The sequence below is a fragment of the Ammodytes marinus genome, assembly GCF_949987685.1.
Source record: "Ammodytes marinus genome assembly, chromosome: 10".
NCBI lineage: Eukaryota > Metazoa > Chordata > Actinopteri > Uranoscopiformes > Ammodytidae > Ammodytes > Ammodytes marinus.
In genome coordinates this window covers 31,661,422-31,688,948 of record NC_137214.1, presented here as the reverse complement: position 1 = coordinate 31,688,948, position 27,527 = coordinate 31,661,422, and the positions used below count along the sequence as shown (strand labels likewise).

General features: G+C 39.4%; 2 protein-coding genes across 2 annotated transcripts in view; one reads left to right on the top strand and one right to left on the bottom strand.

Moving 5' to 3' along the window:
• Positions 1 to 2,239: 2,239 nt before the first annotated feature.
• On the bottom strand, positions 2,240 to 4,395 carry rab33ba (RAB33B, member RAS oncogene family a; the record flags this gene model as incomplete). The annotated part of the gene is made up of 2 exons (XM_080036122.1): positions 3,980 to 4,395; positions 2,240 to 2,749 (listed from the first exon to the last, which is right to left on the bottom strand). The coding sequence occupies exons 1-2, from the start codon at positions 4,193 to 4,195 to the stop codon at positions 2,240 to 2,242; spliced, it is 726 nt and encodes a 241-aa protein (XP_079892248.1). The 5' UTR covers positions 4,196 to 4,395.
• A 3,823-nt stretch (positions 4,396 to 8,218) lies between these two features.
• hspa9 (heat shock protein 9) overlaps positions 8,219 to 27,527 on the top strand; it is a 19,402-nt gene continuing 93 nt past the window's right edge. Inside the window, exons 1-16 of the mRNA XM_080035524.1 lie at positions 8,219 to 8,518; positions 10,187 to 10,245; positions 10,920 to 11,007; positions 12,748 to 12,929; positions 14,975 to 15,099; positions 15,695 to 15,768; positions 15,899 to 16,005; positions 17,283 to 17,445; positions 18,109 to 18,201; positions 19,013 to 19,222; positions 20,095 to 20,322; positions 20,969 to 21,191; positions 22,143 to 22,237; positions 22,583 to 22,675; positions 23,632 to 23,772; positions 24,673 to 27,527. The exon at positions 24,673 to 27,527 is cut by the window's right edge and continues 93 nt beyond it. Of these exons, the coding sequence (XP_079891650.1) occupies positions 8,438 to 8,518; positions 10,187 to 10,245; positions 10,920 to 11,007; positions 12,748 to 12,929; positions 14,975 to 15,099; positions 15,695 to 15,768; positions 15,899 to 16,005; positions 17,283 to 17,445; positions 18,109 to 18,201; positions 19,013 to 19,222; positions 20,095 to 20,322; positions 20,969 to 21,191; positions 22,143 to 22,237; positions 22,583 to 22,675; positions 23,632 to 23,772; positions 24,673 to 24,777 (2,067 nt within the window). The 5' untranslated portion in view covers positions 8,219 to 8,437 and the 3' untranslated portion in view covers positions 24,778 to 27,527. The remainder of the gene's footprint in view (positions 8,519 to 10,186; positions 10,246 to 10,919; positions 11,008 to 12,747; positions 12,930 to 14,974; positions 15,100 to 15,694; positions 15,769 to 15,898; positions 16,006 to 17,282; positions 17,446 to 18,108; positions 18,202 to 19,012; positions 19,223 to 20,094; positions 20,323 to 20,968; positions 21,192 to 22,142; positions 22,238 to 22,582; positions 22,676 to 23,631; positions 23,773 to 24,672) is intronic.

The window sequence follows — 27,527 nt, the reverse complement described above, 5'->3', positions numbered from 1 at the left end:
AATACAGTAAAATAACACCCCAGAACCATTTAGAAAGTAAAGCATTTGATCTGTATTATGATGATTCTCTCTCTTCCCTTTCATTTAACAGCCACAGCCCCATCCCCTTGCTGCATTCTCCCCTCCGTCTCCCCCTCTGTTTCCCCCCCAGATTAATCGTACATTGCCCCGTATATCCTATAGCATCATGAAGTCCTTACCAATACCCAGCCCTGCTTCAAGATGCATTAGCCATGCCTTTCCTTTTAAAGAATTAAGGCTCCAAGCACTAACAATATGTATTATGGCCTAACAGAAAAATAATATGATTTTTCTTCGTCTTTTTTTCTCTACATAAATCAACGCTGAATCAAACAGTAAAAAAAAAAAAGAGGCCCCACCATTGATAAAGTCAAGCATTTGGTCAGTGTTGCGATCAGTTTAAACTAGGCTATAGTGTCCCATTAACAGCTATTACAACCCCCATTGCGATCAGTTAGAACTAGGCTTTAGGGTCCCATTCACAGCTATTACAACCCCCCATGTATTATAGAAGGATTCCTTTCTTCTTTTACCTCCCATTGACTCAAACAGTAAAAAATAAAATAAAATAAATAAAGAGCATTTCCATTTGATCTCTGATTTATGGTGCTTCTCTTTCATTTAACAGCCACAGCCCCATCCCCTCGCTGCATTCTCCCCTCCGTCTCCCCCTCTGTTTCCCCCCCAGATTAATCGTACATTGCCCCGTATACCCTATAGCATCATGAAGTCCTTACCAATACCCAGCCCTGCTTCAAGATGCATTAGCCATGTATTTCCTTTTTAGATAATTAAGGCTCCAAGCACTAACAATATGTATTATGGCCTAACAGAAAAAGAATATGATTTTTCTTCGTCTTTTTTTCTCTACATAAATCAACGCTGAATCAAACAGTAAAAAAAAAAAGAGGCCCCACCATTGATAAAGTCAAGCATTTGGTCAGTGTTGCGATCAGTTTAAACTAGGCTATAGTGTCCCATTAACAGCTATTACAACCCCCATTGCGATCAGTTTAAACTAGGCTTTGGGGTCCCATTCACAGCTACTACAACCCCCCATGTATTATAGAAGGATTCCTTTCTTCTTTTACCTCCCATTGACTCAAACAGTAAAAAATAAAATAAAATAAATAAAGAGCATTTCCATTTGATCTCTGATTTATGGTGCTTCTCTTTCATTTAACAGCCACAGCCCCATCCCCTCGCTGCATTCTCCCCTCCGTCTCCCCCTCTGTTTCCCCCCCAGATTAATCGTACATTGCCCTGTATATCCTATAGCATCATGAAGTCCTTACCAATACCCAGCCCTGCTTCAAGATGCATTAGCCATGCCTTTCCTTTTAAAGAATTAAGGCTCCAAGCACTAACAATATGTATTATGGCCTAACAGAAAAATAATATGATTTTTCTTCGTCTTTTTTCTCTACATAAATCAACGCTGAATCAAACAGTAAAAAAAAAAAGAGGCCCCACCATTGATAAAGTCAAGCATTTGGTCAGTGTTGCGATCAGTTTAAACTAGGCTATAGTGTCCCATTAACAGCTATTACAACCCCCATTGCGATCAGTTTAAACTAGGCTTTGGGGTCCCATTCACAGCTACTACAACCCCCCATGTATTATAGAAGGATTCCTTTCTTCTTTTACCTCCCATTGACTCAAACAGTAAAAAATAAAATAAAATAAATAAAGAGCATTTCCATTTGATCTCTGATTTATGGTGCTTCTCTTTCATTTAACAGCCACAGCCCCATCCCCTCGCTGCATTCTCCCCTCCGTCTCCCCCTCTGTTTCCCCCCCAGATTAATCGTACATTGCCCTGTATATCCTATAGCATCATGAAGTCCTTACCAATACCCAGCCCTGCTTCAAGATGCATTAGCCATGTATTTCCTTTTAAAGAATTAAGGCTCCAAGCACTAACAATATGTATTATGGCCTAACAGAAAAATAATATGATTTTTCTTCGTCTTTTTTCTCTACATAAATCAACGCTGAATCAAACAGTAAAAAAAAAGAGGCCCCACCACTGATAAAGTCAAGCATTTGGTCAGTGTTGTGATCAGTTTAAACTAGGCTATAGTGTCCCATTAACAGCTATTACAACCCCCATGTATTATAGAAGGATTCCTTTCTTCTTTTACCTCCCATTGACTCAAACAGTAAAAAATAAAGAGCATTTCCACTTGATCTCTGATTTATGGTGCTTCTCTTTCATTTAACAGCCACAGCCCCATCCCTTCGCTGCATTCTCCCCCCCGTCTCCCCCTCTGTTTCCCCCCAGATTCACCGTACACTGGCCCACTCCTCCGGGCGGCTGACTCAACACCAAAGGCTTCTGCGACTTCAGCTTATGCGCCACGGTCATAAAAATAGCCTCAACGTGATCGCTATTATTTTTACTATCCCCAATTCCTTCTCCGCTGCTATTTGGGTTTTTCGCCGACGTCTCGAACACCGGCATAGAGTGTGTGTCCGCGAACTGTTGCGCCAGGTCCGTACTGACTTGCACGCAGTCTTGCAAGTCGCATTTGTTGCCCACGAGTATTCTAGGGACTTCGGAGCCCAGCGCGTGTTGTTTGCACTCCTCTATCCAGGCGGGAATGGAGCGGAAGCTGGCGGCGTTTGTGATGTCGTAAACGAAGACGACGGCGTGGACGTTACGGTAGTAGTGTTGAACCATGGACTTCCTGAAGCGCTCCTGACCCGCTGTGTCCCACAACTGGATCTGGAAGGGAGGGAGGGATGAATAAAAGATAATTAGAACTCTATCTATCTATCTATCTGTCTGTCTGTCTGTCTGTCTGTCTGTCTGTCTGTCTGTCTGTGTCCCACAACTGGATCTGGAAGGGAAGGGAAGAAAATACAATTAATTAGATGGATGGATGGATGGAGATGGAGATGGAGAGAGAGAGAGAGAGAGAGAGAGAGAGAGAGAGAGAGAGAGAGAGAGAGAGAGAGAGAGAGAGAGAGATATGTGTCCCACAACTGGATCTGTACGGAGGGAGGGATAAAAGATAATTAGAAAAACATAATCTTTTAATTTTAAAAGTAAAATGAAATCATGGCTGAAATCAACCCAAGCATGCACCCATCATCCATAGATTGTTTTCTTAATGTTGTGATGTCCTGTTGTCTTGGTGTCTTACTGTTGTGATGTTGTTGTTGTGGTGTCTTAATGTTGTGATTTTAATGTCGTATTGTGTTATGTTTTACTGTTGTGAAATTGTGTGTTATTGTTTTTATACTTAGGTTTCCCTTTTTGACAGAGATGTAATACTCTGTTTCCTGTCCAGGGACTACAGATGAAAATTAGCTTATAGCTAAATCTGGTACTGCTTATGTGCTGTGCATTGTCCCTGTTAAATAAACAAATAAATAAAATAAAAATAAATAATTATCTATCTGTCTGTCTGTCTGTCTGTCTGTCTGTCTGTCTGTCTGTCTGTCTGTCTGTCTGTCTGTCTGTCTGTCTGTCTATCTATCTATCTATCTATCTATCTATCTATCTATCTATCTATCTGTGTCCCATAACTGGATCTGCAGAAGGGAAGAAAATACAATTAGATAGATAGATAGATATCAATAAAGAAACTATTAATTATCTATCTATCTATCTATCTATCTATCTATCTATCTATCTATCTATCTATCTATCTATCTATCTATCTATCTATCTATCTGTCTATCTATCTGTCTGTCTGTCTGTCTGTCTGAGTTTGAGTTATAGTCAGTGATTCTAGAGAACGCTCGTTGTCAAAATCAGTGAATAAAAAATATCCAGTGTTTATACACAGCCTAGGCTCTGTAAAGTATGTGGTAACTGGAATGTAAACAAAGCGGCCCCACTATGTTTACATACCCTTTGTTTACATACCAGTTTACAGAGCCTAGGTATTTAGTTGCCCGATACTTTGCCTGAAGCTATACTGTAAATCTGCCTGACTTTTCTGTTTACCTTGATTTTCTCTCCATCAATCTCCACCAGTCTCTCCCTGAAATCCACGCCGATGGTCGCCTCTGTTTTCTCGGGGAACTTTCCAGCGCAGAACCGGTAGGTGAGACACGTTTTACCCACTCCCGAATCTCCTATCACTATAATCTTGAATATGCGGGTCCTGGGCGGGGGAAGCACGGCCGCGGACCCCACAGACAGGCCACTATTTTCGGCCATTCCCAAACCATACACTGTAGGGTTTGCTATGGAAGTATGGAAGTACCAGAACCGAGACCGACAGATTGGCTGGATTGTACCCAGGAAAGGTGCGTCTGCGTCGGCGTAAAAATCCTCTGAGATCCGTGAAGATTAAAAAAAGATCCAGGTAATGTCAATGTATGAAATATATGTTTATCTGATACAACAGTAAACACTCCCAGGACTTAGCTGTGTGAGTGTGAGGCCACGTACAATGTTGTTCACTGAAATCTCTTCTCGCGAGATTTGCGTCATGTGGCGTTCACTTGTCTGTACGTAAGTTTGTAAAGCTGAGCTTCAATAAAATAAACCTTCAATTCAAGTCAATTTTGAGATCTTTGTCTTTTTATCTTCCATAACATGTCTTCTTTCATACTAGTATAAATCAAAGGTCCAAAATGTACATTCAGGGGTTTATTTGAGGAAACCTTGTCTGTTTGTGTCTGTATATTTCATATATTTCTATATAGGGGTTCATATGTTGTTAATTGTCTAACTTATGAGACGTAGGGCTGGTTTCACAGACATGGATTAAGCCTAGCCCTGGACTAAATTGAGTTTTGAATGGAGATTGTCCATTGAAAGTACAATTTAGTCCAGAACTAGGCTTAATCCATGTCTGTGAAACCGGACCATTTTCTTCTTTCAAACATGCTGAAAATGCATTTTTTTTAAGACATTGGGCATATTATTTTTGGATTTAGAAAAAAGGGAGAAAAAAATGTATTCCAAAATCTGTTCTGTAAAAACTTTGGACACTAGTATTTTGTGAACATTGAAAAATAAATATTTTTATTCTGGCTTCATCCAACATCTAGATTTTTAGTTTAAAAAAAAATGCAAATGTAACATTAGATATTGCAAAATATCCATATGTATTCACTAATGACTGTAATTTGAAAAAAAGTTATTGTTTTAATGTCAGTAATCAACTGGCAAAGTTTCATGATGATATTCTATGCTAAACCTGCAGTGCGTAGAATTTTGGGTTTTATTTCCTAGCAGATTTTGTAGAAAGTAATTATAATATCCATAAGTACGTTTAATTTAGTGCATAATAGCTGAAAACATTTTTTATAATTATTTTTTTTCCCCTTAGAAGGCCACTGTAGCTTCTGTTATTGTTCAAAAGGGGTGGGGTTACCCAGGGAGCGTTGCATTCGAGGACTTTCTAGAACTTTGTAGAACTTTCTTGATGATGTCATATTACACACTGAACCTTTAAAGGTCATCTTTAAACATCATCAAGAAAGTTCTAGAAAATTCTAGAAAGTTCTAGAATGCAACGCTCCCTGGGTAACCCCAACCCTTTCGAATAATAACAGAAGCTACAGTGGCCTTCAAGGACAAGAAAAATTCTAAATTCTAAACAATGCACCTGATGACATTCCAACCATGACGCTTCCAACATGGCGGCGCCAATGCCTTGGTCCAAGCAGGGTCCAAGGTATGGAGAAATATGGAGAAATATGAGACCCTTTCTAAGGGGAAAAAAATTATTTCTAAAAAAAATGTTCAGCTATTATGCACTAAATTAAACATACTTATGGATATTATAATTATTTTCTACAAAGTCTGCTAGGAAATAAAACCCAACATTCTACACACTGCAGGTTTAAACCTAAAGTTAAATACCTTCTTCACCGGTGGGAATATGAAGGTGTATTGAACTCTGAGATCCTATGTAGTATCATACCCGTCGCTATGGGCGGGCCATAGGGGGCCGGGCCCGCCCCCAGAAATGCTTGTGCCCCCCCCACTTGGGGCACAGATCTCTCAAAAAAAAATTACTTTCATTTTTATTTTATACTATCATAGTAGCTAATTTTGTGTTGATAAATACTAATGTTGCATTCTTTATCATCAAAACATTTAAAATATAAATAAATAATGGTGTGATTTTGTTTTATTGATGGGAGTCTATCTACACTGCAACAGCCTATCACCGCCTTACTGAAAAGAAAGTAAGGCTGCGTAGGCCTACGTAACTACGTCAATGCAGCCGCTCAACAGTTACCGCGCATTTTTGAAAGTGAAGCTGGATGAGTTTTCGCCGGCTTACTATTCCATTTCTAGTTCATCATAATCGATATTCGGTAACGGTTGAAAAGCCCACCAACAGTCTCCTCTACCAAATCGGATCGTCAAACTGTTGTCACTTTTCGAGCCGCATGACAGACTACAATCCGAAATTATGGACTTGTTCAGCGCGGTGACACTTCTGATTGCGTGAAGCCACAGTTTTGCACTGTGGGAACTCTGCGCTCCTCCAGCCACGGCCATCGAGGCTGTGCCGGAGACCGACCCCGGACCGAACGCGGTCCAAGCAAGAGAAGGCGCACAATTTACAAGAACCTCCGCGGATTTGCAGTTGAGGAAACAGTTGGTCCGTCAGAAAGTGACATAGACGAAAAGACTGAGTTCAAGAGTATTTTACAGTGTTATTGATGCTGTGCAAGGAGAGATGGATGCGCGTTTTGGAGAGCGCAGTAGCGAGCTCATTGGCGCACTGGCTGCTTTGAACCCGGAGGCCGAAATATATGTTGATGAGGAGGTTGAGCTCGGAGAAACGCCGCCTCCCGCTGTACTGATAGAAGGGACTGGAGAGAGCACAGCCCTGCCTCCACTCAAAGTAGGCTACCGTGTGTGTGTGTGTGTGTGTGTGTGTGTGTGTGTGTGTGTGTGTGTGTGTGTGTGTGTGTGTGTGTGTGTGTGTGTGTGTGTGTGTGTGTGTGTGTGTGTATCCCTCTGTTGACTGCTTTAAAATGCAATGTTTGAGATATGCGTCTGGTGTTAGGCTACATCTATGTTGAATAGTCAAGTGTTTTATGGATATTCATAACATTGCTTCTATGTAATGTAGGCCTATTGCTTTAAATTATGAATTATGAGGACTGATGTTGTAGGCTATAGGCTACCGCTGTTGGTTAGTTTAACGTGATGATTACGTGCTGCGCGAATAGAGTATAGGACTATTAAAAATATACGTACTGTAGGCTAATAATAATTGTGCCCCCCTATGCATTTCATGTGCCCCCCTTAAGACTGAGGTCTGGCGACGGGTCTGTGTAGTATAAATGTGCAAACATTTTAGAAATCGGTTCATCCTAGCCTGAAAAAAGAGTGTTTTATGGTCTGCCTGTCTAACCCCATATCTTCCCATGAGTGACATCACACATGGGAAAATGTAAGGGTTAGGATTAACAGGACAGCTTGGCCAAGAGAAGACTGAGGGAAGAAAAACCTAATTCATTATATTATAATAGTGATTTTATAATGATAGAACACCGGTTCCGTATGGGTGAAGTATTCCTTTAAACGAATACTTCTCCAATTAGCAACCGCCTTTGTATTGATAAAATACCTGATGACATTCCAACTATGACGCTTTCAACATGGCGGCACCAAGGCTTTGGTCCAAGAAATATGGACATATATGAGATTCTTTCTAAGGGGAAAAATAATAATAAAAAAAAAATAATTCAGCTATTATGCACTAAATTAAACGTACATATGGATATTATAATTACTTTCTACAAAGTCTGCTAGGAAATAAAACCCAAAATTCTACACACTGCAGGTGTAATTTAGCGCCATAAAAAACTTAAATACATTAAATTGGTTCGCTATTGTGCTCTTAGGTAAAGGTAAGTTCACTCAGCATCACTGATGTAACACACGTGAAACGTCAGGAACGTCCTACGTACGGTTACATCATGACCTTCACATACCCACCACGTGCGTCTGCTCTAATATTTGCCTGATCATAAAATACCGAAAACCGCAAAATATACCTGTTTAAATGTAATGTCATAAACGCTTAATATCATATTAAATCATACAACCTATTAGATATGTGTTTCAATTTTAATGAAGGCGTATTATTTTGAAAATATGGTTATAATTATTTCAGGCGGTGAACGGGCGGCTATATTTCGGGGTCCTTCAGCCGTGTATGGTGCAACATGTGTAGGATAGGATTCTTCCAGAAGCACAGACAGACAGCACGCTTCGCAGTCACTTTGCAGCCGCCTACCAAGCGTCTTCTTCGGCTCCTGAGATCTGCCTTCACCCGCTAAGACACTTCTGGACGCTTAAACACAACCGGAGCTTTCAACACGATCAACATTTTCTTCGCTGTTGTCGATATTTAAACGTGTTTTATTCCGTTTATTGTTGGAAAGTGTGTGTTAGCATACTTAGCTTTGGAAAAAAAAAAAAATGTTGAACGCCGCAAGAACAGTCTCAAGGTCTCTCCATACAGGGACGTGCACGAGGAATATGTCTTCCCTGGTTAAGAAGGTGAGTTGTTTTAACGCCTATTTACCTTATTAAAAAACACACTATAATACTTTAATGTTTAGCGTGACATTGGCGTAGCAGCTGTGCGATTTTTTTTCTGACAACTACCTGGCTAGCCTATCATGCTAACAGCCAGCTAGCTCAGAGGCCAAATTACTTAATCGTGACTGACTCGAAATGTCATTCATTTTAAGCTACTAAATAAACGCCCGTTGGGTTATTTAACGGCCTTATTTTAACAACGGGCGTATTATGAGATTTTGACACGATTATAACGTGGTGTTATACGCTTATTGTCTAAATACATGGTCCATATTTAAAGGGTAACTTACTGCACCCCCTTGTCTTAGCCTACTGCACGATTATGATAAATGCACCCAGACCATTGATTCAGAATTATGTTTGAGAACCACTGTTCTGTAAATTATTCCGATATCAGCCGGCCGACATTCAAACTACCATTTCAAGGTGCTAAAATCGGAGTTTTCTCGGAATTTATCCAGTAAAAATCGTAATTTTTACTTATTTTTCTGACTGTCTTGCAACCGGCACTCAAAGAATAGTGTTTCCTGGTATTTTCACTATACAAGGAACACCGATAACACGCTCTATTCTTACTGTGATAAATCAAATCAAATGTAATTGAATTAGCATATAATGTACCCTTATTTTGAAATCTTTGTATGCGATAAGTGTTGTCTTGTGTTTCCGGGATGATTGAATGACCTTCAGTGCCCCCCCCCCTCAAACATGCTGCAACATTTCTCACATGCTGTTCAAATGTTACAGCAACTGCTCATAACTGATTGACTGCCTATATATTGTTTAACATACGTTTATGATAGTGTATGTATTAGTTAAATACAACATTTGGAGTAGGATTCAGGCAGTGTAGCTGGCTTCCTTGAAAAATCCAATGTTGAAATAGCATGCTTTGTTTTACATACATTTAGGATATGTTTTCAAAGATATACTAATTGATAATATGATTACAGCGCCCTTTTTCTAGACACTTTAAGCTGCTTTACATAAAAACACCAACAATGTTGAGTTGCTTTTTTAATGAGAAGAAGTCAGACTAGACAGTTATGTTATTAGGAATTTAAAAAAATAGCCAGGGTGAATTTTAATGCCTTTCCTAGATGAATATACCCTTGGGAGACCACAGTTTACCCCTCTAAATATGTACATATAACTAGTTTAACTGTGTAAACTCAAAACTCACCTTTTTTAAATGTGCATACCACTCCTGATCTTCCCTTCCCATTTCACTATATCACCTTCATCCATTGCCCACTTTTTCTTTTTTTTTAAAAGATATTTTTTGGGCATTTTTATGCTTTATTTGATAGTGCAGAGAACGACCGTGGGTGGGAATCGAACCCGGGTCTGCTGCTGGGCCCGGCCCGGGAGGGGGACGCCTTACCGACTGAGCTAAAGGCGCCCCCTGCCCACTTTGTTTTAACAGTTTTCTATTAAATAGTTTCTGACCTGCATTGATTGTACTGTATGTTTGTCTGATTGTACGGTGTCCTCGGGAGCCGTGAAAGACGCCTTTTTAAATAAAATGTATTGTGTGTGTGTGTGTCTCCCTGTGTGTGTGTCTCCCTGTGTGTGTGTGTGTGTGTGTCTCCCTGTGTGTGTGTGTGTGTGTGTGTTCGTTCACAGGCGTGCTTGAGCAGAGTCCAACTGGATGCTCTCAGAGTCTTGTCCAGGAGAGATTATGCGTGAGTTCCAACACAAACTGTTTCTTTCGTCCTGTAGAAATGTAGTCGGAAGTAAAACAAAATGTTAGTAGTTTACAGTAAGTCATACTTGTAGTCTTATGTGTGAGGTTCATCACAAACAATGGACTACAAATAGTTTTTGTGTGTGGTGTTAAAATACTGTTTTAAAGGTCCTAGTGAGGATGCAACGAATGTTCTGCTACCAAACATATTTTGGCCGAAAAATAGCAAAAGAATAAGGCAGAAAAAATAGACTAAAATACATTCATGTGTCCTGTAAAAATGCAGTTGGAAGTAAAAGATTTTTTTTATTTTTTTTTACTGTTGACAGAGTTCCCTGTAAAAAAAGCACCGACGTTTCTGTGCAATCAAAAATACTTGGCAGAAAATAGCATTAAAAAAAGTGAAAAGACTGAATTATTTTACCGAACAATTGCGTTATTGTGTGTGTGTGTGTGTGTGTGTGTGTGTGTGTGTGTGTGTGTGTGTGTGTGTGTGTGTGTGTGTGTGTGTGTGTGTGTGTGTGTGTGTGTGTGTGTGTGTGTGTGTGTGTGTGTGTGTGTGTGTGTGTGTGTGTGTGTGTGTGTGTGTGTGTGTGTGTGTGTGTGTGTGTGTGTGTGTGTGTGTGTGTGTGTGTGTGTGTGTGTGTGTGTGTGTGTTGTGTTGTGTTGCAGGTCAGAAGCCGTGAAGGGAGCCGTCATTGGCATCGACCTGGGAACCACCAACTCATGTGTCGCTGTCATGGACGGGAAACAGGCAAAGGTGAAGACACACACACACACACACACACACACACACACACACACACACACCACACACACGAAGCTCACTCACTCACTCACTCACTCACACACACACACACACACACACACACACACACACGAAGCTCACTCACTCACTCACACACACACACACACACACACACACGAAGCTCACTCACTCACTCACTCACTCACTCACTCACTCACTCACTCACTCACTCACCAAAACCCATTTAACTGGGAAAAAATATTAGAAAACTCATTGAGAGCAACTGAAACTATGATGTAATCTAACTGTAGCTTCCTCAGGCCGACTGTATGTAAACACTGTTCAATCAATAACCATCAGATAAGCTGTTAGTACTAGTGTAGTGAGAGCTTGGAGGACAGACATTTGCTGCCTCTGGCCTTTTAACATCAACAAACAACAGCTAGTGTCTGCGTGTAGTCCCACCTAACATACTGATTATTTAGGGACTGGTTAAAGGCCTGTGTCCACCAAAGGCGCTTTTTAAAGGCGGAGTGTTCCTTTCGCTCTTTTTGCTGCACTCTGTGTGTGCACCAACGGCTGGTCGTTCGAGAAAAAGAGCCGTTGATGAGCAGCACTTTATTTTTTTTTAATAGGCGCGCTGCAAGCTACCATAGATAATGCATTGCAGACAGGCTCCTTCTTAAAAAAAGCGCGTTTGGTGGACACGGCCGCTAAAGGTGTAGTCAGTGATTCTGGAGAACGCTTGTTGTCAAAATCACCTTTTTGTTAAAATCGGTGAATATCTCCTCATGAAACTACTCCCTCAGTCATTGGTGTTAATACACAGCCTAGGCTCTGTAACTAGCTGCAGTGGGCCCCTTTGTTAACATACCAGTTTACATACAGAGCCTAGACATTTATTTCTCAGCGAACACTCACTCACTCACTCACTCACTCACTCACTCACTCACTCACTCACTCACTCACTCACTCACTCACTCACTCACTCACTCACTCACTCACTCACTCACTCACTCACTCACTCTCTCACACGCACTCTCACACACACACACACACACACACACACACACACACACACACACACACTACAAACAGGTAGCAGATCATGAGGAGATATTCACTGATTTTGACAAAGTGATTTTGACAACAAGCGTTCTCCAGAATCACTGACTACACCTTTTATTAATGTCACAAGACCATATTTAAAGGTGCTATGATAAACTTTTAAACATTTCCGAAACGTCAAATTTTTCCTCTGATCATAAGTCTAAGTCTTAACCCATGTATGTGAAATAAACTAAACTTAAATCATTTCCCACCCCCTCAGTCATAGCGTTTAAACACAGCCTTGGCTCTGTAACTTGCTACAGTGGGCCCTTTTGTTAACATACCAGTTTACAGACAGAGCCTAGACATTTATTTACAAGCATCATCCAGAATCAAAGGTGTTAATACCCAGCCTAGGCTCTGTAACTAGCTACAGTGTACATACTAAATCCTTTCCCTCCCCAGGTACTAGAGAATGCAGAGGGAGCTCGTACCACCCCCTCAGTCATAGCGTTTAAACACAGCCTATGTTCTGTAATAACTAATATAATAATAATAATCATAATAATCCTTCCCTGTGTGTCCCAGGTATTGGAGAATGCAGAAGGGGCCCTTACCACCCCCTCAGTCATAGCGTTAATACACAGCCTGGGCTCTGTAATAACTAATATAATCATAATAATCCTTCCCTGTGTGTCCCAGGTATTGGAGAATGCGGAGGGCGCCCGGACCACCCCCTCAGTCATAGCCTTCACAGCAGAGGGCGAGCGTTTGGTGGGGATGCCCGCTAAACGCCAGGCCGTCACCAATCCTCAGAACACGCTCTACGCCACCAAGAGACTCATCGGCAGGCGCTTTGAGGACGCCGAAGTACAGAAAGACCTGTGAGTAATAACTTTGCTTTTTATTTTATTGTTTTTAACCTTTATTTATACAGGTAAATCCCATTGAGACCGGAGACTCTTTTACAAGGGAGACCTGTTTTCCTTTCCCACGTTACCATTCACACACACATTCATACACAGATAGCAGCAGCAGCTACCACGCAGGGTGCAAGCTAACTATCGTTACCTTTTTAACATTTCTTTTACGTGCTTTTGGGGGGTATTTTTATGCTTAATAGGACAATTTTTTTAGAGTTTTTTTTTTTTTTTTTTATAATAGCAAGAGGCAAGATCAAGGCACCAGAGTAAAAGTATGTCCCAATAGTATGCCTACTGCATCCTAACTAGATAATTTTTTTATGGTCAGATGTAGTATGTAGAATAGAGAAAAGAAAGAGGAGGAGATTCAGAACGCAGGGTTAATCTCTCTCGAGTGTATATATTCTGTAAAAACATATATTGTATTTTATTCTTTTCTTATTTTATTTCTATTTTGAGAACAGCAATACAGAGTATGTCAGAACCAAATTTCACTGCACTTCCTGTATGAGAATGTGTCGAATACAAACCTTCGAACCTGAATTATTGAGCTGTGGAAAAGGGGGTAGGATTAAATATATTATACTTCTTCCTACTCCTTTTCAGGCATATCAATTCAATATGTTATTTGTTTATTTTTGTTTATGCTTTTCATTTTGTTTTGTAAATTGATATGTCTGAAATAAATTGAATCAATCAATCAAACGTTGGAAGGTTTTAGGCATGGCGGCAGCAAAATGTATATGAAATCCATTATAATATATATATATATATATAGGGGAAGGTGGGGTGATTTGTGCGTTTTGGAAGTTGCAAAACCCCTTGTTTCTAGAAAACCGTGGAAGAAATTGGAAATGTGACCACATATTTAAGAAGAGCCATCCATTTGACTCATCCTGTAAAGAAGGGAGACACAAGGAATAAGATATAAGCACATTTAAGCTCAAAAAACTGTGTTTTGCCTTTCAAAGTAAAATTTCCATGATCAAGGTTTTTTGATTATTGTGTCTGAACAATTATAGACACGTTTGAAAACATTTGACACATGTTTTAGTGCTTTGGTATGCTACACTTTGAGTCTATATAGTTAGCACAATGTCAACCCTAAATTGCTGCATCATGCCTATTATCCAAAATTCTGGGGATGGGGTGATTTGTGCGCAAGGGCCTGGGTGAGTTATAAGTAAGTAAGTAAGTAAAATGTATTTATATAAGCACATTTATGACAGTTTGCACTGTCCAAAGTGCTGTACATAGTGCATTCAGTAGGTAAACAATGAAGGTACAATAACAATAACCAAAATAAAAGACGTAAAGCCCATACATCCACATAAACACAGATAGTAGTGCAGAGGTAAGATAGTTAATGGGGAGGAAACACCAAAGTGTACATATGGGTTTTGAGCCTTGATTTAAAGGCAGAAATGTAGGGGGAATCACATTTGTCAGGTGGCAGTTGGTTCCACAAGCACGGAGCAACTAGTGCAAAGTACATTTCTGAGAGTTGTGCCAGTGGCATGGCTGTATACGCTGGTCACCAAAAGAAAGTGATTGTCTACAGTAGCTCAGAAGAGAGTGACATCTCAATTCCACTTAACGACACCACTGATGAGAGTTCAGATGGCCAGAAAGATGATGATGGTGACTTTGTCATTGTGACACAATGACGCACAAATCACCCCACGTAGTGGGGTGATTTGTGCGTCAAGACAACTTTTTTTCCGAAAGCTATATTTCTTAAACAGTTTATTCCAGATCCAAAGTTTTTATTGCCAGGGATGCACAACATCCTGAAATATATGTACATATTTGAGTTGGAGACATAACTGTCAAGGCCTCACTTTAAAATCACTTTGAGTAAAAAGTTGCACAAATCACCCCACCTTCCCCTATATATATATATATTTTTTTTTTTTGCAAATTATGAATCTATTTTAAAACTCAGAAGATAATTGTTGTTTTTCTGCAGCCATGTTTTTAACTGTTTCCTTTCTTTGCGTTCACAGGAAGAACGCGTCCTTTAAGATCGTGCGAGCGTCTAACGGAGACGCCTGGGTCGAGGCTCACGGGAAGATGTATTCACCAAGCCAAGTAGGAGCCTTCGTACTGATGAAGATGAAGGAGACTGCAGGTACGTGTGTGTGTGTGCGCGCGTCTCTCTCTCTCTCTCTCTCTCTCTCTCTCTCTCTGTCTCTGTCTCTGTCTCTGTCTCTGTGTGTGTGTGTGTGTGTGTGTATGTACTTTTTTTCTTTTTTACGACCAATTTTAGGTTTAGACCTTAGAAGTGAGGACATTTTTGGAAAGTGAGAACATTTAGTCCGGTTCTCCCTTTGGGACAGGCCTTTAAAGGGCTGTTTGAGGGTTAACACTAGGTTTTAAGGACAGGCCTTTAAAGGGCTGTTTGAGGGTTAACACTAGGTTTTAAGGACAGGCCTTTAAAGGGCTGTTTGAGGGTTAACACTAGGTTTTGAGGACAGACCTTTAAAGGGCTGTTTGAGGGTTAACACTAGGTTTTGAGGACAGACCTTTAAAGGGCTGTTTGAGGGTTAACACTAGGTTTTAAGGTTCAGGTATGAATTAGGTTTATGTTAGGGTTAGTGTTGGGGTTGGGCATCTAGTTTTGATGAATGTCCGAACAAGTATAGCCGTACAAGTGTGTGTGTGTGTGTGTGTGTGTGTGTGTGTGTGTGGCATTTAGTAAAATTGTTTGGGTGTGTGTTTTGCAGAGAACTACATGGGAACCAAAGTGAAGAACGCTGTGGTGACTGTACCAGCTTACTTCAACGACTCTCAGAGACAGGTACACACACACACACATACACACACACACACACACACACACACACACACACAGATAACTAGTGGACAAAGTACTTTACTACAACAACAACATTTCTTAAATGTACGAAATATCCCTCTGTGTTTTGCAGGCGACCAAAGATGCAGGTCAGATCGCTGGCCTCAACGTGCTGCGTGTGATCAACGAGCCCACGGCCGCTGCTCTGGCCTACGGTCTGGACAAGACTCAGGACAAGATGTGAGTGGAGGAATGTGTGAAGGAAACATGGAGATAGACAGAGGATTAAACCTGCAGTGTGTAGAATTTTGGGTTTTATTTCCTAGCAGATTTTGTAGAAAGTAATTATAATATCCATAAGTACATTTAATTTAGTGCATAATAGCTTAGAATTATAATTTTTTGCCTTAGAAAGGGTCTCATATATGTCCATATTTCTGCATATTTTGGACCAAGGCCTAGTGCCGCCATCTTGAAAGTGTCATAATTGGAATGTCATCAGGTGCATTGTTTAAAATGTTTAATTGTTCTTGTCCTTGAAGGCCACTGTAGCTTCTGTTATTATACCCAGGGAGCGTTGCATTCTCTTCTTTGTAGAACTTTCTTGATGATGTCATATTACACACTGCACCTTTTAAATGGCTGTACTAGGTTTTAAATCAATTAAATAAATAAATATATATATATTTTTTTTTTCTTTCTTTTTTTGTGGAAATGTTGATGAAAGAATATACACTGATACCCAGGGGGCAAAGTGATTTTACTGTACTAGGTTTTTCTAATTCATTATTATAATTCTCACTGTGTTACTGTATTTTGAGTCGACTTTGTTGTTTTTTAATATTTGTTTTTACATGCATTTTATTCCTGTAATTTTAGGTTGCCTTTTTAATATCTGGCCGGGTACAACGTGTCCACCTAACGCCTTTTTCAAGTTGTAGGCTGACGTGTGCGCATGAAACGATCCGTAGGAGATAAAAAATACAGAGAATCAAGTGTTCGCCTAATCTGTTCCCACAAACGGGCTCTCCTCCCTCTGTTCTGGTCATTTTAAGTCACTATTTTCGTACAGTTTCGGGGTAAACAGAGACGGACAAAAGCAGTTTATCTTCCGTCTCGGTTGCCAAGGTGACGAGTCCAGACGATCTACTATCTGATTGGCCCGTTGAAAAAAGCGGCGGTGAGGCGGCCGCTTCTCGTTGGGAATCGATTGAAACAAGGCGCTTGCGGTCGGAAAAGGGCGTTAAGTGGACACGGGCCCTTAGGCTAACTCTGGCTCGCTTACAGTCTGACATATTTTTTTTTTTTTTTACTTTGTGCTTATGTGTCTGTGCCCAGTATTGCAGTGTATGACCTGGGAGTAAAACAGACAGCATAATAACTGTCTGTCTCTCTGTGTCTCTCTCTCTGTCTCTCACTCTCTCTCTCTCTCACTCTCTCTCTCTCTCTCTCTCAATGTACGACCTGGGAGTAATACAGGCAGTATAATAACTCTCCTTTGTCTGTCTCTCTCTCAGTATTGCAGTGTACGACCTTGGTGGAGGAACCTTCGACATCTCGGTGCTGGAGATCCAGAAGGGCGTGTTCGAGGTCAAGTCCACAAACGGAGACACTTTCCTGGGAGGAGAAGACTTCGACCAGCACCTGCTGGAGCACATCGTCAAGGAGTTCAAGAGAGAGGTACGGACTTTAGTTTATTTATTTAAAGGAGCTGGCGTTCTATCATTATAAAATCGCTATTATAATATAATTAATGAGGTTTTTCTTCCCTTGGCCCAGCTGTCCTGTTAATCCTAACCCTACATTTTACCATGTGTGATGTCACACACAATGTAGGGTTAGACAGTGAGACCATAAAACACTCTTTCTGCCTTTTCTCAGGCTAGGATGAACCGATTTCTAAAATGTTTTGCACATTTATACTACATAGGATCTCAGAATTCAATACACCTTCATATTTCCACAGGGGAAGTAGGTCTTTAAGCAATTTATTGAACAAAAACAAATAAATACAAACACATCTTCAAGGGAGAGGTACAATATCATGTAATTTTCATATTGGTTCAGACTATTTTGCAAGTAATTTGGGTCCATAGTGTTTGCTAATTACACTTTATTTAAAAAAAAAATGTATCCGCATTTTTGTTTTAACAGTCTGGTGTGGTAATGTAAGTGTCTTGTGTATTGAAAAGGCAAATTTCATTGTGCTGTAACGGTGCATATGACAATAAATCTATCTATCTATCTATCTATCTATTCCCTCAGTACTACTGCACTAATGTTACTGTTAATATTGTGTGTAATAATTAGTTTATATTAACGTGACTGTCTTGTGTATTTCAGTCCGGTGTGGACCTGATGAAAGACACCATGGCTCTGCAGAGAGTCAGAGAGGCAGCAGAGAAGGCAAAGTGTGAGCTCTCCTCCGCACTGCAGGTAATCACTCACTCACTCACTCACTCACTCACTCACTCACTCACTCACTCACTCACTCACTCACTCACTCACTCACTCACTCACTCACTCACTCACTCACTCACACACACCTAGCCTAGAAGCCTTCCAGTGTGTGTCCAGTCCAAATGCTTAATGTCTGAGTTTCAAAATGCCCCAGCCCATGTAACTTTCAAACATATTAGACACTTTGTTTCTTTTAGCTGATGCATATTACAATACAGAAAGACCCCTGGACACCTTTTTTGTGTGGAAAATAATTCTAAAACAGTAAAATGTTCCGCCTTCAATCTGTATCTTTGTCACATGTGTTATTTTATTTTTTTAATTTAAAATGTAGTTGTCTGTTATATCGGTTATCAGACTTAACTCCCTGATATCAGTAGCCATATTGTGAGTGATGACAAACCTTGATAGATCTACTTCCTACTTGAAAGTGATAAATATGTAAGCTAAAAAAAAATGCCCCTAGAATCGTTTTGTATTAGATAATGACCCAGAAACATTTAATTTTTCATAATAATTGTGTATTTTGTAATAATTAAACAATAACCAAGTGTATATTTCTTGTTTTAGACGGACATCAACCTTCCCTAGTTGATACTGATAAATATTCAATCAAGAAAATAATTCTAGCATTCCTTTACTGCATGTCATCCCCCCCCCCCCCTCTCTCTCTCTCTCTCTGTCACCCCATTTTAACTCTGTTTCTCTCCATACTATCAAATAAAGCTTGAAATATGCCCAAAAATAATCTTAAAAACAATAACCGAGTGTATATTTGTGTTTGCAGACGGACATAAACCTGCCCTACCTGACGATGGATGCGTCTGGTCCCAAGCACCTGAACATCAAGCTGACGCGGTCCCAGTTCGAGGGCATCGTGTCGGACCTGATCAGGCGCACGGTGGCCCCCTGTCAGAAGGCTCTCCACGACGCAGAGGTCTCTAAGGGAGACATCGGAGAGGTGCTGCTCGTGGGAGGCATGTCCAGGATGCCCAAGGTAAGAAGCAACTCCAAACTAACCTTCTAAAGTTTGGAATAAGGAGATAGCCCCCTGCTTCGATTTGTGGCTCATGGAGTTCTCTAGCACTCTACATATGGAGATTATCCGTTGGGCTGGCGTATATGGTGCTCGATTGGTATTAATAGTATTTTTGTATTATTAGATATTGTCTGTTTTGTTAACTGTAATTAGGTGAGCAGTATAGTTTATGGGGTATTAACAGGGTATGTATTTATTGTATTTAACCTATATTTATACTCAAGAAATTAAGCAAATATGCATATACAATGACTTAAAAAGCATGACGCAGAGGTCTCTAAGGGAGACATCGGAGAGGTGCTGCTAAGAAGCCAGTTGTTTGTCTTAAGGGTTTAAGTCTGATAGTCCCTGTGTTCCAAATCTCCTCCTCCTCCTTTCTTTTTTCTATTCTACATACTACATCTGACAATGAAAATAATCTAGTTAGGATGCAGTGGTAGGCATACACTTCTTGGGACATGCTTTTATTTCATCATAACATGGCGCCTTGAACTTGCCTCTTGCTTTTATATCCGTCTCATTGCTGGTTAGTTTCATACAGAGGCTCCGTCAATGTGACACTGGATTATGGCTCAGAATTGCCCAAATATGATTCTGTTTTCAACACTAAAAATCTCGGCCGGATGTAGTAGACATCCGGGTATTTTGAAGCATACTAAATCTGACCACAATATAATTATAACCACTTTAAAAAAAAAAACTTTCTAAGTGTGATTGATTTGAGCCCCGGAATCTCAGGCATTGAAAAAAAAAATCATCTTTACCTTTATCAGCATACTAATTAATGGTGATTATTATATTGACCCTCCCATTGTATTTCCCCTACCCAGGTGCAGCAAACAGTGCAGGAGTTGTTCGGTCGCGCTCCCAGTAAGTCTGTGAACCCAGACGAGGCCGTTGCCATAGGAGCAGCCATTCAGGGCGGAGTCCTGGCCGGTGATGTCACAGACGTGCTGTTATTGGACGTGACGCCGCTGTCGCTAGGCATCGAGACTCTGGGGGGCGTGTTCACCAAACTCATCAACCGCAACACCACCATTCCCACCAAGAAGAGCCAGGTACGGGGAAAAACGCATATTTTTATTTAAGTTTATTATTGTTTTTTTTATAATGTTTATTAAGTAAAAAAAAATTAATTAATTTATTGTCATTCAAGTTTTTTTTTATTTATTTTTTTATATATACCAGCATTTCCTAACAACTGTGTTTTTACATCAGCGATTTAAAATAAAAATAAATTAAATAATTTTACATTTGTTTTATAAATGTGTTTTTTATTTTAATGTTTTATTCATAAAAATTTTTTTACTTTCTTTTTTAATATATTTGAGGACAAATTCAGAGTCAACTTTACTTTCACCCAAGAAGAATAGAAAACTCTTGCATACATTTTATTTTAGAAGAATAATTATTCAAACTTTTTTTTATTAAACACATAACACACAATACTTTACGCTACGCTATAAATCAAATCAAATGCATATTAAATAAAAATACAAAAACACTTTGAATGTCAAGGAGGGTAGGCTGTCTGTCTATCTGTCTGTCTGGCTGACCTCCCTAAAAAATTCTAGGGGAAACGCATGGTTTAAAAAAAGTTGTCAAACAGATTTATTAATTTTCAGGTATTTTCCAAGTTTATTATTACTTTTTTCTACTATTAAAACACGCTTAATAACAATTCTGTACGTATATTTTCCCCAGGTGTTTTCCACAGCCGCTGACGGCCAGACCCAGGTAGAGATCAAGGTGTGCCAGGGAGAGAGGGAGATGGCAGCAGACAATAAGATCTTGGGTCAGTTCACTCTGGTGGGAATCCCCCCCGCTCCACGAGGCGTCCCACAGGTAGAGGTCACCTTCGATATCGACGCTAACGGCATCGTGCACGTATCCGCCAAGGACAAGGGCACCGGCCGCGAACAGCAGAGTAAGACTTCTATTATTATTATTATTATTATTATTATTATTATTATTATTATTATTATTATTATTATTTATTTTATTTTTATTTTTTCTATTCACAATTCCTTCAAGTGTCCTAATAAGTGGTATAAAGTAGACATGTCTCAGACAAGGGCACCGGCCGCGAACAGCAGAGTGAGACTTCTAAAATACATGATCGTTTTTAAGCCGATATGTTTTTTATTTTTTATTTATTTATTTATTTTTATTTACTTTAACTTTTTTTGTTTACGAAAGTCCTTCAAGTGTCCTAATAAGTGGTATAAAGTAGACATTTTTATTGTTGTTTTTGTTTCTCGACACCATTGCAAATGAAGGTCACCCCTCAAAGATATCTTGAGTATAAATAAAGGTTAAATACATATTTCAGTATGTATTGAATAGAAAGTAAAAATCAGATAAGTTAAAGTGAAATGTACAATGTGGTGAAACATATTAACAATACGCAATATGCAGTCAACTGGATGTACATTTAAAGGTGCAGTGTGTAATATGACATCAAGAAAGTTCTAGAATGCAACACTCCCTGGGTAACCCCAACCCTTTCGAATAATAACAGAAGCTACAGTGGCCTTCAAGGACAAGAACAATTCTAAATTTTAAACAATGCACCTGATGACATTCCAACTATGACACTTTCAAGATGGCGGCACTAGGCCTTGGTCCAAAATATGCAGAAATATGGACAAGGGAAAAAAAATAATTCAAATTTTTTTTTCAGCTATTATGCACTAAATTAAATGTACTTATGGATATTATAATTACTTTCTACAAAATCTGCTAGGAAATAAAACCCAAAATTCTACACACTGCAGCTTTAAAGCATTTTGATTGTCCTTATTGACAGTATTTTAATGTGCTTTCTGTCCTTATCTTTATTGATGATATATTAATGTTCTCTCTCTGTCCTCCTCAGTTGTGATCCAGTCGTCCGGCGGCCTCAGCAAAGACGACATCGAAAACATGGTGAAGAACGCAGAGAAATACGCTGAGGAAGACAGGAGGAGGAAGGTACGGAATACTCTAAATGTTATCTGGCAATTACTGCAAAGCTGAATGTTATGCTGGCTGTGGTGAAGTGTGTAGGGCGGTCGTCCACTGGGTTACAGGGTCGGTGGTTCGATCCCCCGTCTCCCCGCCACATGTCCAAGTGTCCCTGGGCAAAGAGACACTGAACCCTAAATGTCTCCCGATGGTTCAGAGAGCGCCTTGCATGGCAGCCACTGCCATCGGTGTATGAGTGAGTGTGTGTGTGAATTGGTGAATGTGGGCTGAGAAAATCGTCTAAAAAGTGCTATATAAGTGGAGACCATTTACTGATGTGTATATATATTTTTCTCTCTGTAACCCTCCTAGGATCGCGTGGAGGCGGTGAACATGGCTGAAGGAATTGTTCACGACACAGAATCCAAGATGGAGGAGTTCAAGGAACAGCTCCCTGCTGATGAGGTGAAAATATACTCGCACAGAAATACATTTATCGACCTTTTGTACTAATACACTTCCTCCAACAATCCACCACTCACACTTGAATTTTTTAAAATTTTATTTCAGACATATCCAAAACAAAATGAAAAGCATAAAAATACAATAAACAAAATGTATGTTTAAATGACTTCACAAAAATAAAACATTCTGTATTGATGTGATATGCCTGAAAAGGAGCAGGAAGAAGTATACACTTATTTAATCCTACCCCTTTTCCATAGTAGAAAAAATAAAAATATTTATTATATTCGCTTCTTGTAATCCATATAATCTCTATACAATTGGCGATACTATATTTGACATTTACGATCTATACATATCACACTCAATTAACTCATTTCAAAAGTCAACTCAAAACTCACCTGTTCAAGAAAGCCTGACAACTGACCCCGCCCATAACACACCTGACCATTCCAAACCTATATTTTTTCTGTATTTTGTTTTCTTTATCTATATGTATATGGTATGTCTGGTAATTGTCTGTGAGTGACTTCCCAAAAAGCGCTACTGTCCACAGTGCACCAAACTGAAGGAGGGGTTAGGGTTAAAGGGTTAGGCCGTCGTAGCTTCTGTAAATTCTCCCAAAAGAGAGGGGTTAGCAAGGGAGCGTTGACATCTACAATCTCACCACTAGATGACACTAACAGATGCACCTTTTTTAAATTTAAACATATGTAAAAGAAGTGCTATAGAATAAATAACTAAATACATCTTCACCTCATCACTTGATATTGTAGGAAAGACTTGAGGCAGTGGTGGATGATGCCATCTTTGGTAACTATAGCTTCTTGTCCTTGAAGGCCACCGTAGCTTCTGTAAATTCTCCACAAAGGGGAGGGGTTAGCAAGGGAGCGTACCCTTTTTTTAAATGCTTTTTTCAAATGGTTATACTAATAACAATGTCCTTCTACCCCCAGTGCACCAAACTGAAGGAGGAGATTTCCAAGGTGAAGGATATTCTGGCCAATAAGGACTCAGAGACGGGAGAGAACATCAAACAGGCTGCGTCCACCCTGCAGCAGGCCTCACTCAAACTCTTTGAGATGGCTTACAAGAAGGTAGGGGGGCTTTAAACTCTCTGTGTGTGTGTGTGTGTGTGTGTGTGTGTGTGTGTGTGTGTGTGTGTGTGTGTGTGTGTGTGTGTGTGTGTGTGTGTGTGTGTGTGTGTGTGTGTGTGTGTGTGTGTGTGTGTGTGTTACAAGAAGGTAGGGGGGCTTTAAACTGTGTGTGTGTGTGTTTATCTCCATGTGTGTGTGTGTGTGTTTATCTCCGTGTGTGTGTCTCTCCATGTGTATGTGTGTGTGTGTGTGTGTGTGTGTGTGTGTGCGCGCGCGCGCGCGTAAATGGCTTACAAGAAAGTAGGGGATGATTTAAACGGTTTTAGATGGCTTACAAGAATTCCCTACTCAACCGCCCCACAATGCATTGTGTCTTTTCAAACCACATGGATATATTTTTTTTAATTCTTTATTTACTTCTGTATACTTCAGTGTAAAAACGGTCCAACGAACCTCGCATACACAATCAATCGTTAAGTAGACAGTATGTAGTATAAACATGTTGTTGAGTATATCCATGATTAAAGTTCTCTTGGTCAATGCAATTGTTTGTAAAGCTATTTTCTGATAACGGCCGGGTTTATTCATTCATCTGTCACCAGTTTATTTATTTAATTTTTAACTGTACTCATTTCAATCTTCATATAGTCTTGTCCCTGATCTTGTATTGTACTTTACCTGACGTTGAATGTGGTGTATGAGAATTGTGGTTGATTGTTCTTATTGTATCATGGTGCTGCCTTCTTGGCTAAAGGTCATTCTTGAAAAAGAGATTTTAATCTCAATGAATTTTACCTGGTTAAATAAAGGATATTGATATTGATTGATGATATTCTAATAATATGAGTTTTATCTGTATGTTGTGCACCCACTAACTGTAATACCTCTCCTGTCCTCTAGATGGCGGCTGAGCGGGAAGGCAGCGGAGGCTCCGGCAGCGGCTCAGGCGGCAGCAGCAGCTCGGGATCAACAGAGGGGGGAGAGAAGAAGGAGGGACAGCAGTAAACACACACACACACCTTTGCACTTTGTGTGAGGAGATATATATATTTATATATATGATTCTACTGTGTTTTGGCAGTACAATACTCTAGTGAACAGGCATGGGCTACTGGGATATTCTGAATAGCAACAATACCAACGTTTCAAAGTATCACTGTATGGAGATTCGACCTCAGAAAATTGTGTTTTGAAATGTGTGTGAAAAAAAAAATCCCGGTTGAATTTTTTTTTTCTTTTTAAACCAACATTTAATGATATTCTGAATTTCTGACGGTAATAAGAACCAGAAGTAAAAAATTCCAGCGTTTCAAAGTATCACTGTATTGGGATTCCATCTCAGAAGAATGTGTTATTTGGATTTGAAATGTCTAGGTGAAAAAACAATTTTTTTTTTCATTTTCTACGTGTGATAACAAAACACAATAATTAATCGAATAATTCTGAACAAAATTGATATAAAAGCAGTTATTTTAAGTGAGACATAACGAAGACAATTTGACGTAAAAATAACAGAAGTTTTGAGACATATTTTTTCGAAACAGTGGTACAGCTTGAAAAACAGTTATCCGCCCATGCCTGACTATTGAAATAAGACTATGATGCAATGTGTAAAATGCTTCTCCTTGATATTCTGTCTGTCTGATATCAGGTCTGTCTGATATTCTGTCTGTCTGATTGTAATTTAACTGTCACAGAATGGTAAAAACAACCCCACACAATGTCCATGTATGTTTTTATTTTTACAAAAGGCTGTTTTTTTTTTTTTTTTTTTTTTTAATTTTGAGGTAGTAAAGAAATGTTTTGTCTAAGAAACCAACATGTAGATTAATTTCTTTTTTTCTTGTTGCCTATGTCACATTTTACAGTGCTCGACACAATCCCTGCGTTCCAATCCCCATACTTCCCGACTATTTAGTATGCCAGAAAAAGATTTAGGACGTCCCAATACATGCACGTCAATTGTAGTATGCTGAAAATACATAAATGCCCCCACTAACTCCAATAGCATTTTGGAGTTTTACGTTTCTCAAAAAATCTTCCTTATCTGATTTATTTTTTTTTCCTCTCCCGTGGCCCTCAAACTCTTCTGTACTTTAGTATGTAGTGTAGTAAAAAGACTCAAACTCTTCTGTACTTTAGTATGTAGTGCAGTAAAAAAGAAAGAGTATGTGATTTGGAACGCAGGGATACTATAGCTGGTTTATGTTAACAGTGGATTGGTACAACAACTGGCACCAAAATAATTTAAGTATGTTTGATTTAGGGGATTAAGAATTGTGCTTTTCCTTTTGATCTGTTTTATTCTTGGAGAGACGTCTGTAGAACACTGTTTAACAAAAAAAAGAAAGGAAAAAGTAGGAAGAGTCGCATTTCTAAGTCAACCGTCTGCGCTAGATTTAAGAGGTTTGAAGCTAAAACTAAAATACTTAAAGGAATACTTCACCCATACGGAACCGGCGTTCTATCATTATAAAATCACTATTATAATATAATGAATGAGGTTTTTCTTCCCTCAGTATTCCCTCAGTCTTCCTTTGGCCCAGCTGTCCTGTTAAACCTAACCCTATATTTTACCATGTGTGATGTCACGCATGGTCAAATGACAGTGAGACCATAAAACACTCTTTCTGCCTTTTCTCAGGCTAGGATGAACCGATTACATTTTTTTTTGCACATTTATACTACATAGGATCTCAGAATTCAATACACCTTCATATTCAAACCGGTGAAGTAGGACTTTAAGTTTGAAGAAAAATTATCCACATCGAGCCAACTAATTATCTTTTGTTGAGATAACTATATATCATTCTTATGTGATTATATTAGCCTAAAAAAATCTAGTGCGGACTGTAGCCTTGATAATGTAGATTTTTCCTTTTTCTTTTTCATTTGTACAGGGCAGTTATTATGGTCCCATTGTCTATATTCATACTCATAATATTTAGTTCAGATATCAGACTAGAGTCAAGCCACACACTGATTTAACTATAATAATGATAATAAATATGTCTGTGTGTGTGTGTGTGAGAATGAGGTCAAGCTGAAGTCATGTGAAGCATATTAAGAAAATGAATCGTTGAGAAAATGTTAATTATTCCTTTGCGTCCTCATTTGAATAGCGTTCATATTTAAAGGTGTAGTCAGTGATTCTGGACAACGCATGTGTAAATTACTTTTTGTTTAAATCCGTGAATATCTCCTCATGATCCACTACCTGTCTGTACTGTGTGTGTGTGCTGGAGAAAAAAAAATACGCAGCCTAGGCTCTGTAAACTGGCATGTTGCTAGCTACGGTGAGCCCCATTTGTTTACATACCAGTTTATAAAACCTAGGCTGTGTATTGACACCTGATAGTTTTTTTTTCAGCGCACACACAGTACAGACAGGTAGTGGATCATGAGGAGATATTCACTGATTTTGACAGAAAGTGATTTTGGACAACAAGCGTTCTCCAGAATCACTGACTGCACCTTTTTAAAAACAGTGGCTGTAAAATACACACGCTTAAGGTGTCAATAGGAAATAAGTCTTGTGGATTCAGGATGTTGGAAAATGCACAATACAGGTCAAGGCTTTTCAGTTTGGGGTAAGGGACAACACATCAAACAAATCCAATGATGAAGTTTTGTTGCTGCCATATAAAGTGCTCTCTGTGAAGTGTCTGTGACTGTGTATGCTGCCACATAGTGATACACACAGACAGGGAGGTTGAAATCATAGATATATATATACTATACATGTTCTATATATA